This window comes from Pseudonaja textilis, chromosome Z (assembly GCF_049901715.1).
Source record: "Pseudonaja textilis isolate UNSWEBS1 chromosome Z, rPseTex1.2, whole genome shotgun sequence".
NCBI classification, from domain to species: Eukaryota; Metazoa; Chordata; class Lepidosauria; order Squamata; family Elapidae; genus Pseudonaja; species Pseudonaja textilis.
The window spans coordinates 23487214-23501182 of NC_142008.1; the positions used below are offsets into that span (position 1 = coordinate 23487214).

Sequence of the window (13969 nt, forward strand, 5' to 3'; positions counted from 1 at the left end):
CAACAAACAGCACCACATCCTAGACCTCCTTAGGACTTCCAAGGAGTAGATGCTGGCTTAGTTTAGCGATTTTTAAACAAATGATCATGTACATTTTCACTGTAATTAACTTAGTTATCCCCAAGGTGCTTCAGGCAATCAACTTAATTTAAAAGTCCAAAATAGTAAATATGGACAACTCATCTATCTGAGATCTACCTGAGGACAACTATACTAGTACTTAGATTGGCTAATAAACAATAAAAAACACAGGTTCTTCCAAAAATGTTTTTAAAGCTGTATTTATTAATAACAGATAACAAAATATGAATGATACATGGTGTAATAAAATGTAGCCAACTGTGGGAATTAGTTATTTTTTAAAAGAAGCATTTTGCATATGTATTTAGAATAGATTAAGTTGTTTTTGGTGAATAAAATGTCTGTAAAACTTAAGCAATAGGTGGTTAATAATTCTAACAATGGATTAACTATCTTAGACAATTTTCACTTTTCTGGTTCCTATGGATATAGAGGTATTTATTTCTTTTCCTTTATAAAACAAGAGTTTCCTATGATAAAAACATAAAAATTTAGGCACATGCAAAAGACAGAATGTAAGAAGGAAGGCATATGCTGATACTTTATTTATTCTTAGCTGCTAGAGGTTTACGGCTGATCTTTTTGGACTTGTCGTTGTTCTTTTTTGGAGGTTCAGGGTTTGCCTGCATGTGTCTTCCATAAAGGCTGAAAAGAGATTACATAAAAAACACTGTTAGCCCTATCGCTAACTCAGGCCTTTCAGCACAGCATGGAAAACATTTTGTCTAATAATGTCATTTTATGAAAAACAGATCGCTCAGTTTTGAAATTTCCTATAACATACAAATCTTGATTTTTTATTTATTTTTTGCATCATAGCTGGGAGGGAAAAGGAGACAAAAAACAACAACAGGGAAGACAAAATAAGAAAAACTTCTTAAATTCCTAAAGGTCTGGAGACACTGACAAAAATTGGATTAAACTAATAAGACAGAATGGTGATATCAAAGAAAGTGAGCTTACAGTCTAACTGGAATACTCAAGGGCTTGATAAAGTGACACCAAGCAATAGTGCCAGCTTCTCGCACATGATGGATTGCTGGAAAAGAGCTACCAACACATCAATGCCACATTAATACAGACCCCCTGATTAAATGTTGACAAAGTATCCTGCAATTAAGATTGCTGGCACTCACAAGAAAGCTAAATAGACTCTAAGGCTGAAAGGATTTACACTGAACACCAGAGAGCAATTAATGGATAATTTATGAGTAATTCCTACTTAAACTAAAATTAAAAGCCTTCAAAACAAACAGGATGCAAATGTAAGACTTGCTCTGTTGACAAAGTGTCTTTTAGAGGTTGTTTGAGGTGTCAAGAGAGAAAGGGTTCTCTAAACTTTTTTACTTGGAAAACAGCCATACTAATAATAAAATATGGTAACAAAAGCAAGCAAAACCTGGTATCTGTTATATATCATGCATATGCCACGAAGCGCAGCACATTCAACCTTCAAAACAAATGTTTCTATTGAAACTGTTATCACCAATCAAGAAAGGACAATACCTGGAAACCTTAATAAGGTAGATTCATACATACCATATGTGTGTTTCATCCAATTAGTTTAGTAGATTTTGATTAAAATTGCTTAAGGAAACAGGAAGGGCCTATTCTGATAATTCCTTCCCTAAAGGTTAATCTCTACCTTGTTGAACACCACTCTCATACACACACCACTTAGGAAAAAATTAAAAGAAATTGCTCATTATGTAAGTTAGAAAAATGGAGTGAAGCATGGGTTCTTGGGATCTAAGGTTTAAAAAATGTACTGAACTTGCTAAATCAGGAAGGTGCAAAAGGGGGATATCCCAATGTCTTTTCCAATTTGTCATTCTCTGATTACGTTGTGGCTCCTAGAATTCTGAAAGGCCATATCCCAACCATTTGCAAGGGGTGTATTGGGGAAGCCAATGTCACCAAACCTGTTACCGTATATGTTAAGGAGATACAGATATATAACAATAGCACTTAGATTTGTATACCACTCTATAGTGCTTTAAAGCACTCTTTGATTGGTTTACAAAATCACCATATTACCCCCAAAATATTGTTTTATATTTTACCAAACTTGTGAGGATGCAAGGCTAGTCAACCTTGAGTCCCACTAGGATCAAAATTCAGGTTGTGGGCAGAGTTTGCCTTCAGTACTGCATTCTAACCACTGCATCACTAAATGTGTATTTGTGTGTATATATCTATATCTATCTATATCATCTACCTACCTACCTACCCGTCCACCCACCCACCCACCCATCCATCCATCCATCCATCCATCCAGGTAGACCTCAACTTAAGGTGACTCAATTTTTCATTGGCAGTTCTTAAATGAGTTGCCCCAGATTTTATAACATTTTCTATGATTGTTAAGAGAATCATTTCAGTTATTAAGAGCCAATGTAACTTTAAACAGTTGCTAAATGAATGGTTGTTAAATTGAGGACTACCTATATATGATCCTTGGTGGTTTTAAAGCACAATTCATGATTTCTGACTGAGATATAGATCTATTTTTGGATTCTAAATCAAAACTAATCGAAGTATGGAAGTTCAGTTCTCACCATGCTATAGTTTCTGTCCCAAGCTTCTCTTCTATGACTATGTATGTCACAAAATTGAAAAAGGATGTGTTAATAATTTAATAAAGGACTCCATAGACCAGGTTTATCTGCAAATTTCAGAATATAAAATATAGCTTCCTTTCAGTGATTTTATCGGAAAAAGATTTTTGAATGATGACAATGATAACATGGCTGCAATAATAAAAGCGTCCTTTGCAATGACATGACAGAATAATATCAAAAATAATTGTTTATAGTGCATGGGTACATTAACTACATTGCACTAATAATGTAATAGCTTTTTACACTATCAAAGCGCAGAATTAGAAGAATCAGTTTTTCCTGAACACAGGTAGGAATGGGAGCCTACAATCGATGTTGGCAACTGAATTTATGCTGATAAGAAGTTTCTGATAACCAGAATCTGCTTTCCTGTAACTTTTTTGTTCATATTACACGTGGCAATTTTTTTTATGTGATATCTCTTCAGGTCCTTGAACAAGGTTAGCATATCTCTGCTTTATTCTTTCTTGTGAAAGCTACAAAACAGACAGGTCCCTCAGCATTTCTTTATAAGACTTTATAAGAATCTGTTCATCTAGATTCATTCTTTATGGATTCATTCCTCAGAGGGCAAGACCGAAAGTTCAAGATTAAAATTAGAAGGAAACTGGTTCAGAAAGACACCTAAGCTATCAGACCACAGAATGAGGTTGATAAATGAAGTCACAAGCTCCATATGGCCATCTTTTAGGGTGATCTAGTGAATCATGCATTGAGCAGGGGGGTTGAATGAGATTATCTCTAATGCCTTTTGAACTTTGTAAATCTAATATCTGTGACTCTTCTCTAAATCTGTTTTTTTTAACCTTATAGTCTGGTGCCCAGAACTGTACATAGTAATGTCTAGTAAAACTGTATGCAAAATATAGTGGAACTTTTACTCCTAATGAACCAGAAATTATTAGAGTTGTTCAAATCCTTCAAAATAGGTACTTTGGAATGATCAATGAATACAAAGCACCTCTTTTTGAATTATTAAAGCACTGTTACTTTATAGACTCAAGTGGAAACTATTCCTGGCTGATTGCACAGGTCTGTCTCCCCTTGGGAAGTGGCTGTGCATACACATGCATACAGAGAAACTGCTACCAGTAGTTTATGTATGCACAAGGAAAGTGGCATGCATGGAAACTGCTATGAAATCTTTGAAGCATTTTTTTTGTGGAATATGTGCACAGCTTTAAAGATCATACATCTATTGATGAAGCCTGAAACTGCAATGTGCCTTTTCAGCAGTCTTATCATAGTGCTGACTCATATTCAGCTTGTGATCCAACACAAATTCAAAATGCTTTTCAAATGTGCCATTTTAAAATCTTTTGAAGCAGGAATTCTCTGTGGAGTTAGGATCCATCTCTAAGTTTCTCAGATAAGAAACTAAAAGATATTGACTCTATAATTGCAACTGAAAATTGGCAGAATCTTTCTAAAACACTAGATAGTGATATGCAGGTTTCTTGTTACGGAAATGGGTACATTTTTCCAGATTTTAATATTAATCTGAAGATTTTAAAAGGAACCTGAAGATATATTTTTTACAAATGAACTTCTTGGTAAGTAAGATTTTTCAAGCTTTTTTTCTTCATTATAGAAATGGTTATAAATGCATACATGCTGAGAAGTCTGCAACCAGATGAAATATGCAAATCTTTATTTTTTATTTTTTTTAAAAAAAGGTACCCAATTCGCTAAAGAAGCTTGTTGTATCCTCTATCCTGCCCCACTGAGAGTAACAAATGAGAGTACTCTGGCTGCAACAGCAAAACTAACAATAAGGGAGAAAGATGCTCATTAAACTTCATCATTCTGTCCACTTTAATGATGCCTTTACTTAATAAAAATTCCCTGAACAGTTGCAGGGGTATTAGGCAAGGCCTTTGGTTATGTATCAGAGGTCTGAGCTGTCAGTGGCAAAGATGCAGTTCAAGAGCTGCATTCCCAAGAGAACAGGGCAAATACAACCTGCTTGTAATAAATGCAGAGAGAATCAATAACTGCAGCTTGGAACATTACTTAAGCATTTAAGGAAATAGGTGATCTGTCTAAATTAAAGTATGAAGTGCTAAATGTAACAATTTAAAACATAAATCACCATACTTGAAACTCTTACACGTTTTAGCTATAAATCTTGTTATTGCGGCTTTTAACTTTAATGTAGTATAAAAGGACTGGGAAATATGGAAAATATCTTGAATGAATTTTCCCTTCCTCTCCACTTAAATATTTGCTAAACACAGCAACAGCCACCAGCTATATTCTCTAACATAATAGAGTAAAGAGAAACCCACTCCAACATCTGTACAAATGCATTTGACATGCAAGAGACAATGTGTGATTTGTGCCTGGATTTGTTTAATCTAGGCGTGTGTGAATCTGTGCTCAGGTGTGTTATTAACTAGTTGATAACACATTTATTAGGTTATATAGATCCAGCAGTCCATTAGAAACCTTAAATTCTGAAAATTAATTTCTCAAGAATGTTTTAATGAATGTTTAGAATAAAGCTCCTGGGATTATGCAACTAGGTGGTACAAAAATATTTGTAATAAATAATAATCAAACCCATGCATTTCTGCAGGAACTCATGATTCTCCTGACCATTTTATAACCCCAACAATTCTGCTAGCTAGATTAGGTTGAGAGAAATGGAAAGGCTGTAATAATATTAAAACAAGAGGACCTTGAAATCCTGCAGCAGGATTAAAGAGTTGGGTCCCAGCAAAAGAAATTCTTCCCAAATTCACTAATTATGTACAAAATATAGACTACAGGAAAATATGATAATCTATATCAGGATATATGCAGTTATTTTTTATTAACTTGAATGCTCACCTATTACATTCAAGAGATGAAATATCAGTTTCCCCCCCAATTCTCTATATAGCTTTTTATAAGTAGACCTCAGCATATGACCAGCAATCATTCAAAAGTTATGATGGACCTCCCTGGAATACTTACAATTCTATTCCGAAGTTGTGACCTATCCCTGCAGCCATATGGCAGCATTTCAGGTGTTCAGCAACTGACCTGTATTTATGACTGTTTGCAACATCCTACAGTTACGTAACTAAGTTTCATGGCTTTTTTGCTGAAAACTGGCATTTATGTCCAGTTTTCCATGACCATGGTGGTTGCTTTACAACCACAGCATTCAATTAATGACCTCCTTCAAGGTTGTAAAATTGGGTCACTTACATAGTGACTCATTTTATGACCATCACAACTTACAATTGTAATGGGGCAGGCTCCATTATGGTAGTAAGTTAAGGCCAAATTACACATAGAGATTGCAGTTACTTTTTAAAATTTATATATTTATTTATCAAATTTCTACCCATCCAACTCATCTGACTGATTATGGGTGGTTTAGTATCTGCAGGACCACTTTCTCCAATTCATTTTCAGCCTGTACTACTCAGGTGATTGGGAGAATATGCTTGAGATTCCTCATTTCCTTGATTTTGATTTTTCCCTATTGATATCTCTGTACCCTGAAACAGCCTTCCTGATTTTGATAAAATTTGTTCAGCTCATCTGTACTATTGTACTTTAGCAAGTTATTAAAAAACAGATTATTTTAGACAGTACCAAATATTTATGTCTAACATGGAGCTATAATTAATTTTTATAACATGTACTTCATTGTATTTTTATTGTATTGTACATGGTAAATTGCACGTAGAAGTCTAATAAATAAATATATGAAATGAAATGGACATTAAACTAAGTAACAATGACCTTTCCATGATGAAAATAAGACCTTGACTACTGTTAAGAGAATAATTACTTTAGTGTTTGTACTGAAATCAAAATATGAGGAGATTGAATAAACAAAAGGAAGCAAACCATTCTGAAAGCATTCAGAATTGATCTAAGCCAACGTGGGCAACATGCAGCAGATGGTATCCATTTTTGGAGTTCCAAATAATGTCTAAAATATACAAAGAATTTTTTTCAACGAAGCATGGAGAAATACATATAAGGATGTTAATTTCATCCCTTACAGTTCAACTGCTCAAAAATTTTCTTTGAAAATTAAAATTTAGGTGAGAAATGCACTTCTGTGACAGATATATACAGATGTAAATATAAAAATCCAAATCACAAATCGACAACTGCATCATAATGGGCTAGAGATTGTGAAGTTTGGAGGGGATAACTGGATCAACTGGATTTTACAGGATACAGAATGTGAGAAAATCCAAAACCTCTTCCTTTTTTGATGTGCCTCTAAAACAGCCTTGTAGCCTCTGTGATTTCCAGTTTCTTTAAATTATAAACAGCAGGCAAAAGCTACTAGTTAGGAATAACATAATGTATTTTGTATCCCAATTCATTCAGATTAAAAAGCCTGCCTTAGGATCTCTTTGCAAGAATCCTTGACTTACAACATGATGGAATATGCACATTATAGTAATGTTGCAACAGTTGTAAAATGGGTCACCCTATTTTATGATCATTTTTTGAAGCGATTGTTATGCAAATGCCATGATCCTAAAGCAATCACTGTGATCATTAAGCAAATCAATGGTCAGGACTATTGAAAATCAGAACTAAATACCATTTTTTAGTAGAAATATTGCAAAACGTGATCATATGATTGCAGGATATTACAAATAGCCATCAATGCAAGCTGAGCATAAAATACAGTCATGTAAGTGCATGGGAGGGGACGCGATGGCTCAGTAGCTAAGGCGCGGAGCTTGTTGATCAGAAGGTTGGCAGTTCAGTTTTTCGAATCCCTAGAACCGCGTAATGGGAGTGAGCTTCCATTACTTGTCCCAGCTTCTGCAACCTAGCATTTCGAAAGCAAGTAAAAAATGCAAGTAGAAAAATTAGGGACCACATTGGTGGGAAGGTAATAGTACTCTGTGCGCCTTCAGCATTTAGTCATTCCAGCCATTTGACCAAGGTCTTCAGACAGTGCTGGTTCTTCGGCTTAGAAATGGAGATGAGCACCGCCCCTTAGAGCCGGAAACTATTAGCACGCATGTGCAGGGGAACCTTTACCTTTAACTACATGGAGGAGAGTACAGTAATTGTAACTTTGGACCTGGAGACATCTTTGTAACTTCAAATGGTCACTAAGCAAGTCATCATAAGTCAAGGACTACCTGTATAGTTTTCAAGATAGCTACCAAAACATTTTTACCTCACAGAACAATTTAATTAAGTACATAACAGAAATGATAAGTGCAAGTTCTACAAATTGTAAATATGTAGTTGATGAAATGTTTTAAAAACTATAATTAGCCACAACAAATTGTCATTTCTTACAAGGATATACTATTCATTTATGCAGTTACTAAAAAGTATTACATCTAATTCCCTTTCTTAAATGCCTAAGAATCATTTGCTATAGTTTTGTACTGACATCTTTGGATGTTTTTGTGATGCTATTGATTAGTTGTATAAATTGAAGCTGCAGTATATTAGGGTTAAATAAATGTTCACTTATGCATTCAAAGAAAATATATGCACATAAGTGTATAGGAATACCAAATGCTTCTCATATTTCTGCCAACATATCTAACTAATCACAAAAGAAAGAAAGAAAATGATCTTTGATGCATTCATTTGCTGATGGATGATCACAGGGAATGGAAACTCAAGCATGAAATCTTAATCCTGAAGACATTTTCATCTGCAGCCAAATCACCAGGGAAGGAATCAAACAATTTCATTCTGCAAAGTTTGTGACAATACTGTTGACTTGGCACTACTTTTTTCTTAGTTTATCTTTCTGTCAATGCTCAAATATTTATTGCTGAACTATAGTTCACACTGACATCCCTGTTATATCAGGTCATGTTTTATTTCAGCATGAATCAAAACAATAATATTTGCCAGCTATAATTTTGAAGCATGTCATTCTATCTATCCAACCTCACCAAAGGAAGTTTAGCATCAACCATGTTCCCTACAATGTGATTTTACACCGAACGTCTATAATATCTATAAAATTTCCCCCTGGAAGTTGACAGAATATTCCACTACTAAAAACAAACTATTTCCAAGCTTCGATGAAGTAAGACACACCACTTATTCAGAAGCCATGAGATATAGGAAGCTGCTTTCCATGTTCACTTACATTTATTGTTAGACAATTAATGGAGAGAAGGAGAACGGCCTACAGATCTCCAAAGAGATGTTTTGCTATATATTAAGGGATATATGGGAAAAGAGAATTTTTTGTGTTGGATCTCTAGAGCAGGGGTCTCCAAAGCATGGATCAGCTTCAGACTCTATAGCTGATAGGAAGTGGGCTGCACAGCTGGAGGTGAACAGCTAGTGAGTGAGCCAAACCAAAACCATCCCTTTCCCCCACCCATGGAACAATTGTCTTCCACGAAACCATTTTAATGGTGGGCAAACAAGTGAAACTGAAAACACCCCCTTCTTTTTATAGAAAAATTGTCTGCCATGAAACCAGTGAGTGTTGGGTGAGTGAGTGAAACTATCCCCCAAGTCTGTCTAAAATTGTCTTCCACAAGACTGATCTCTGGTGTTGAGGATTTCTGTTCCAAAGGTAAAGCATCGTGGCAGGAAAAGGTGTCCTCCTGGGATCTGTCAGATAATACTGCCTCATGGAAGGGACTTGCAACATTTCTCTCTTGCTGGTGGGACAGGTTATGTAATTGGAGTGACATAGTCTCAATCCTTTTAAAGCAATTCCTCAAAGCAGTTCCCTAATGATGAATGGTATTACTTTATCATAGTAGCCTTGATAAACCAGCAGTGTCTTAGCATAAGCTACTGAGGGAAGGTTGATTGCTCTCTGACCTGACTTTGAAAAAAAATCTGATATTTTTATATCATGAAGAGAATGCAATATAATCTAGCAACTTAAGTTTATATATACTGAAATTGAGTGGCATAACTTTCTTGGTTTTTTTTTAACCTAAGTAAGAAAAAAAGGCATATTAAATTTCCAATAAGTTTCATGCACCCAGTTGTTTTTTTTCTTTTTAACAGCTTGCCCAAACATCTACAATTTCAGCCTCTCCTTGTGTCTCTACCATGTCTACTTTTGGTTTGAGAAGTTTTTAAAAGATTTCTTGCTCTTATTTAAATGTTAAATCTGAAATAAGCTTCTGTCACTCTCACTGAAGCCAGAAGAACTTTCAAATAAACATTTGATGCAATTTACAAAAAAAAATAACAATTGTATCAGTGGTACCTAACATCACATATGCTTAGTTATTTATGAAATGCAAATTTGTTAGCATTGCCTGCAGGTTTTCTTATATTTTTATCATGTTTCACCAAGCTAAAGTTTTGGGAAATAATGAAATGATTTGAATAATAAAGTAAATGACAAATGAAGTAATTAACTATTTAATATCTACAAATCTGAAAGTAGTATTATATTTCTCAAAGTAAAAATCTATTTAAAAATCTGGAACTTAATGGTTTTCTTATAGTGGCCAAGTTCATGCTGAGCATCATAATATCCAGTGGGTCAAGATAGTTTCCTACTCCACACTTAATAGATAGATAGACAGATAGATAGATAGATAGATAGATAGATAGATAGATAGATAGATAGATAGAAAAACTTTATTGTCACTTTGTATGTACACTAATTGGCATAGATTAAAATGAAATTTTGTTACATTTACAGTAGCTCTCAAAGGGTTACTACCTCCAATATACATTACATAAATGTGACAAAATAAATAAATAAATAAAAATTATGCATATATCCACATATATGACACAGAGAAACAATACAATCTAGTTCCAATATATACATGTACATGACAAAAAAAAATGAATCTTACAAGCTTACCAGATGGATGGCATAGAGAACGAAGCTGTTACAGAATCTGATAGTCCCACTAGAAATACTTTGAAACCTCCTCCCAGAGGGGAGCAACAGAAACAGACTCTAAAGTGGGTGTGTGGGTTCTCTCACAATGCTTTGAGTTCTAAACACATAGTGCTTGTTAAGAGTATCCCAAATAACAGGAAGCGAGCTTCCTATGATCCTTTTGGTTGTCCTTACCACTCTCTGTATCAGACCTTCTATCTGAAGCACTGCTGCCACCCAACCGAACAGTGATGCAAACACTCTCAATTGTGCCTCTATAAAAAGTGGCCAGGATAGAAGATCGTTCAATTTTTAGCAATAAAAATTAAGAATCACAGAGAGCAGATACACCCAAAATATTCCAGTGTATACTATATCCCCCACTCCATTATGGGGAAGGAGATATTTGCAAGTGAATGAGCATTGTGTGGAAAAGCAGGCGGCCTAGAAGAATTGTGCTGTGTGCCTCCATTTGCTTACCATTTGAGCCCATTAATGGGAGTCTGCCGAGTTGCCAATAAGACTGCAATTTGACACAGCTTGGAAGTAGTTCTGTATTTTGGAGCTTGGGAGCCATTGGCAAACAGTTCAGCAACCAAATGAAAAGAGGTGGGGGGTTTTTCCCTTCACAAGGAATGAATAGTCCAAACAAAGTATAGAAGCACAGCAAAACAAAGCACCATGCAAAAATGGTGGAAGAACTCTACATGATGACTAATAACAGAAAGCAAAAGAAGGAATCTCAGAAAGGCAACTTAGGACAGGCTTAAGAAGGAAAGTTTCATATGTACTAATTTTACCATAAAGCCTAGTATGAAGGAAATTGTAAGAACAATAGGTAATAGTGATGAATAATAGTAATTGACTTGTGTAAGTATATCATGTAAACTCTGTGATAGTAAATGAAGAGTAATAATATATTATAATAGTAATTATTAGAGTGATAGCATTAGACATATCAATGGAATATAAGAAGCAGTCATATATCACTTTTATACTTGTTTTTACAAAATTAAACATCTCTCCAACCTTTATAGAGAGATATAAATAAATTACTTACAGAGTGATTTTGTGCATTTCTTCAGTATGAGTCAATATTATTGAGTACAATTTAAAACACAGATACCCCAACACCTTTGCATGATTGCATGCAACGCATTGTGAGAAACTTGACTGAATGGTCACACATTTTATGTAACATGAAGCTATATATTACTTATTCTTCTTGCCACTAAACTCAAACAGTAAAATAGTATCTTGAGAAAGAAAGAACACCTGTAAATTGCTAATTTGTCAAGTTTGTATCTGATTCTTTCTAGATACCATAGATACTTCCCACAGTGACCAGATAAATTTCTAGTGTTAATATTGCTGAATGTTGCTGCTATTTATATTTTCGACTGACAGAATATTCAAAGCTGACAAATGTGCCAGAACAGAAAATTATTAAATGCTTCTATTTACAGCAAATAGTGGCAGTTGGTTTTTGCCTCCAAAAGACTGGAGTTGTAAATATGCAGGCAAAATAGAAGCAGCATAACATAAGAGATTCCAGAGAACAGTTCTCACATACACACATTCACACAGACACGCATGCACGCACACACACTGTATATATACTGTATATACATTGTATATATATGGCATTCAGCTTTGTTCGGGTATTTTTCCACGTCATTGTAGTTGTGCTTTTAAAGTTGTAGCAACGTTTCGGCAGAATCTCATCTGCCATCATCAGGCTTCTGATTGTGTCCGTCTGTGAGTCAGGCCCCCACAGTTGTTGTATATAATTGTATATATACTGTATATATACCAGAATAAAAATCAAAGCAATGTGGTATTCAAAGAATAATCCAGCAGAGATTCAAAGCAAAATGGACACTCTTTTTATCATCCCCAAGTACAGAGAAGGTAGGGTGACCATTCTGATATTTTTAGTGAAAGAATTTTGTTATCACAGGAAAATCACTTAATGGCAACACTGGATATTAAGAATGCTATTGCTACACCCTCTCCACCCCGAGCCCCCCATATTCTATGATAGCATTAAGCTGTCTTCAGGATTAGGCAACTATAACAATAAACAATAACCTGGGAAGAAATGTTGCAGAAGATGATACAGCCACCTACTCTAGAAATAGTGTAATATGGTGACCAAATGACTTTGCTACCCCTAAAATGAACTTTGTTTTGGTGAATGTTCTTAAACTAATCAAAAGAAACCAACCCATGTTAATAGCTTATAAGCTTATTTCATGGATTGACAAATATATCTTTCTGCTCCGAGGAATATTCTGAAAATGACTCAATTTGATTGCGTTGTTTTCCTCCCCTTCTGAAAACCTCTTCTGCAGATTTCATGAAAACCAAAATGGTTAAATTATATTGATTTCAGAAGAATTTACATTGCATTACCTTATATTATAGCTATACAATAGTCTGCAATCAGTGTTGCATCCAAAATAAAGCTTATTTACTGAGGAGGCAAGTGCAATGCCTTGGAGCTGAGTTAGTTGTGCTATTGTTTCTAACACCCACAATTCAGACACTCTATGTCTGTCTGGGCTGTCTGTCCGTCCGTCCGTCTGTCTGTCTGTCTGTCTGTCTCTCTCTCTAATATTCTCTTGCTCTCCAAAGCAACTTTGGATAGCTTTCACAGTAATAAAAATAGCAATATAAAACAATTATAATTATAAAAAGAATGAAAATTACAGAGGATTAAATACGTATTAAAAAAGCATAAGTTAAAATGGAGAGGAAGTGCTGCCTTCCCTGACACTGCATCAACCACCTCCAGTCTAAGTGTTGATCTTAGGGTTACATGCCAACTAGCAGAGAGAGTTCTTAAGGCCTGTTCAGAAGACCAGACGGACAAACCTCCCCTTCCACAGCAAGATGTTCAAAAGGGCATGGATCATGGCAGAAAAGGAACTTTTCTTAAACCCATCACCCAAAATTCTAGGTTGGTGGGGTTTGCTATAGGCCCATTCTGCTGGAACAAGTGGATTCGGCCAATTAGGTGGGGCATGGCAGTTCCTCAGATATCCTGGGCCCAGCTCTTTAACTTTCTTTTGACCAAACTCTTGATTCATCGGGCAGAGGACATGTACTTTATAAATATATTTCCAGTCCGACTTTGCACAACTCCATGACTTCCTATACTAAGATTAAAATGTACCTTCCTTGTTTTGAATACAGAATATGCTCTATGCCCCTAGGCAATTATTTGTAAAACCAATTTATTGCTTAGCTCAACCCACCTTGTCATTCAATCAAATGACAACTTGGCTTATGTGTTATGTGAACTGATATGCACAGATTCTAGATCTAAGCTTTCTTAATTGGGTGATGCTAGGTGGGGCAGGATAGACCACTCTCCATCAAAAAAATCCTTTGGCTACAGTGCATTACATTTTTCCAAAAGATCTTTAAACCATGGTGAGAAATAAAGATA

At 35.2% G+C, this 13969-nt stretch overlaps 1 protein-coding gene across 4 annotated transcripts in view; it reads right to left on the bottom strand.

Moving 5' to 3' along the window:
• Positions 1-265: 265 nt before the first annotated feature.
• The window catches only part of RSU1 (Ras suppressor protein 1), a 78323-nt gene continuing 64619 nt past the window's right edge, over positions 266-13969 (bottom strand). For all 4 annotated transcript variants that reach the window (XM_026716123.2, XM_087917105.1, XM_026716124.2 and 1 more), the window contains one exon: positions 266-726. In XM_026716123.2, coding sequence (XP_026571908.1) covers positions 624-726 — 103 coding nt within the window. In that variant the 3' untranslated portion in view covers positions 266-623. The remainder of the gene's footprint in view (positions 727-13969) is intronic.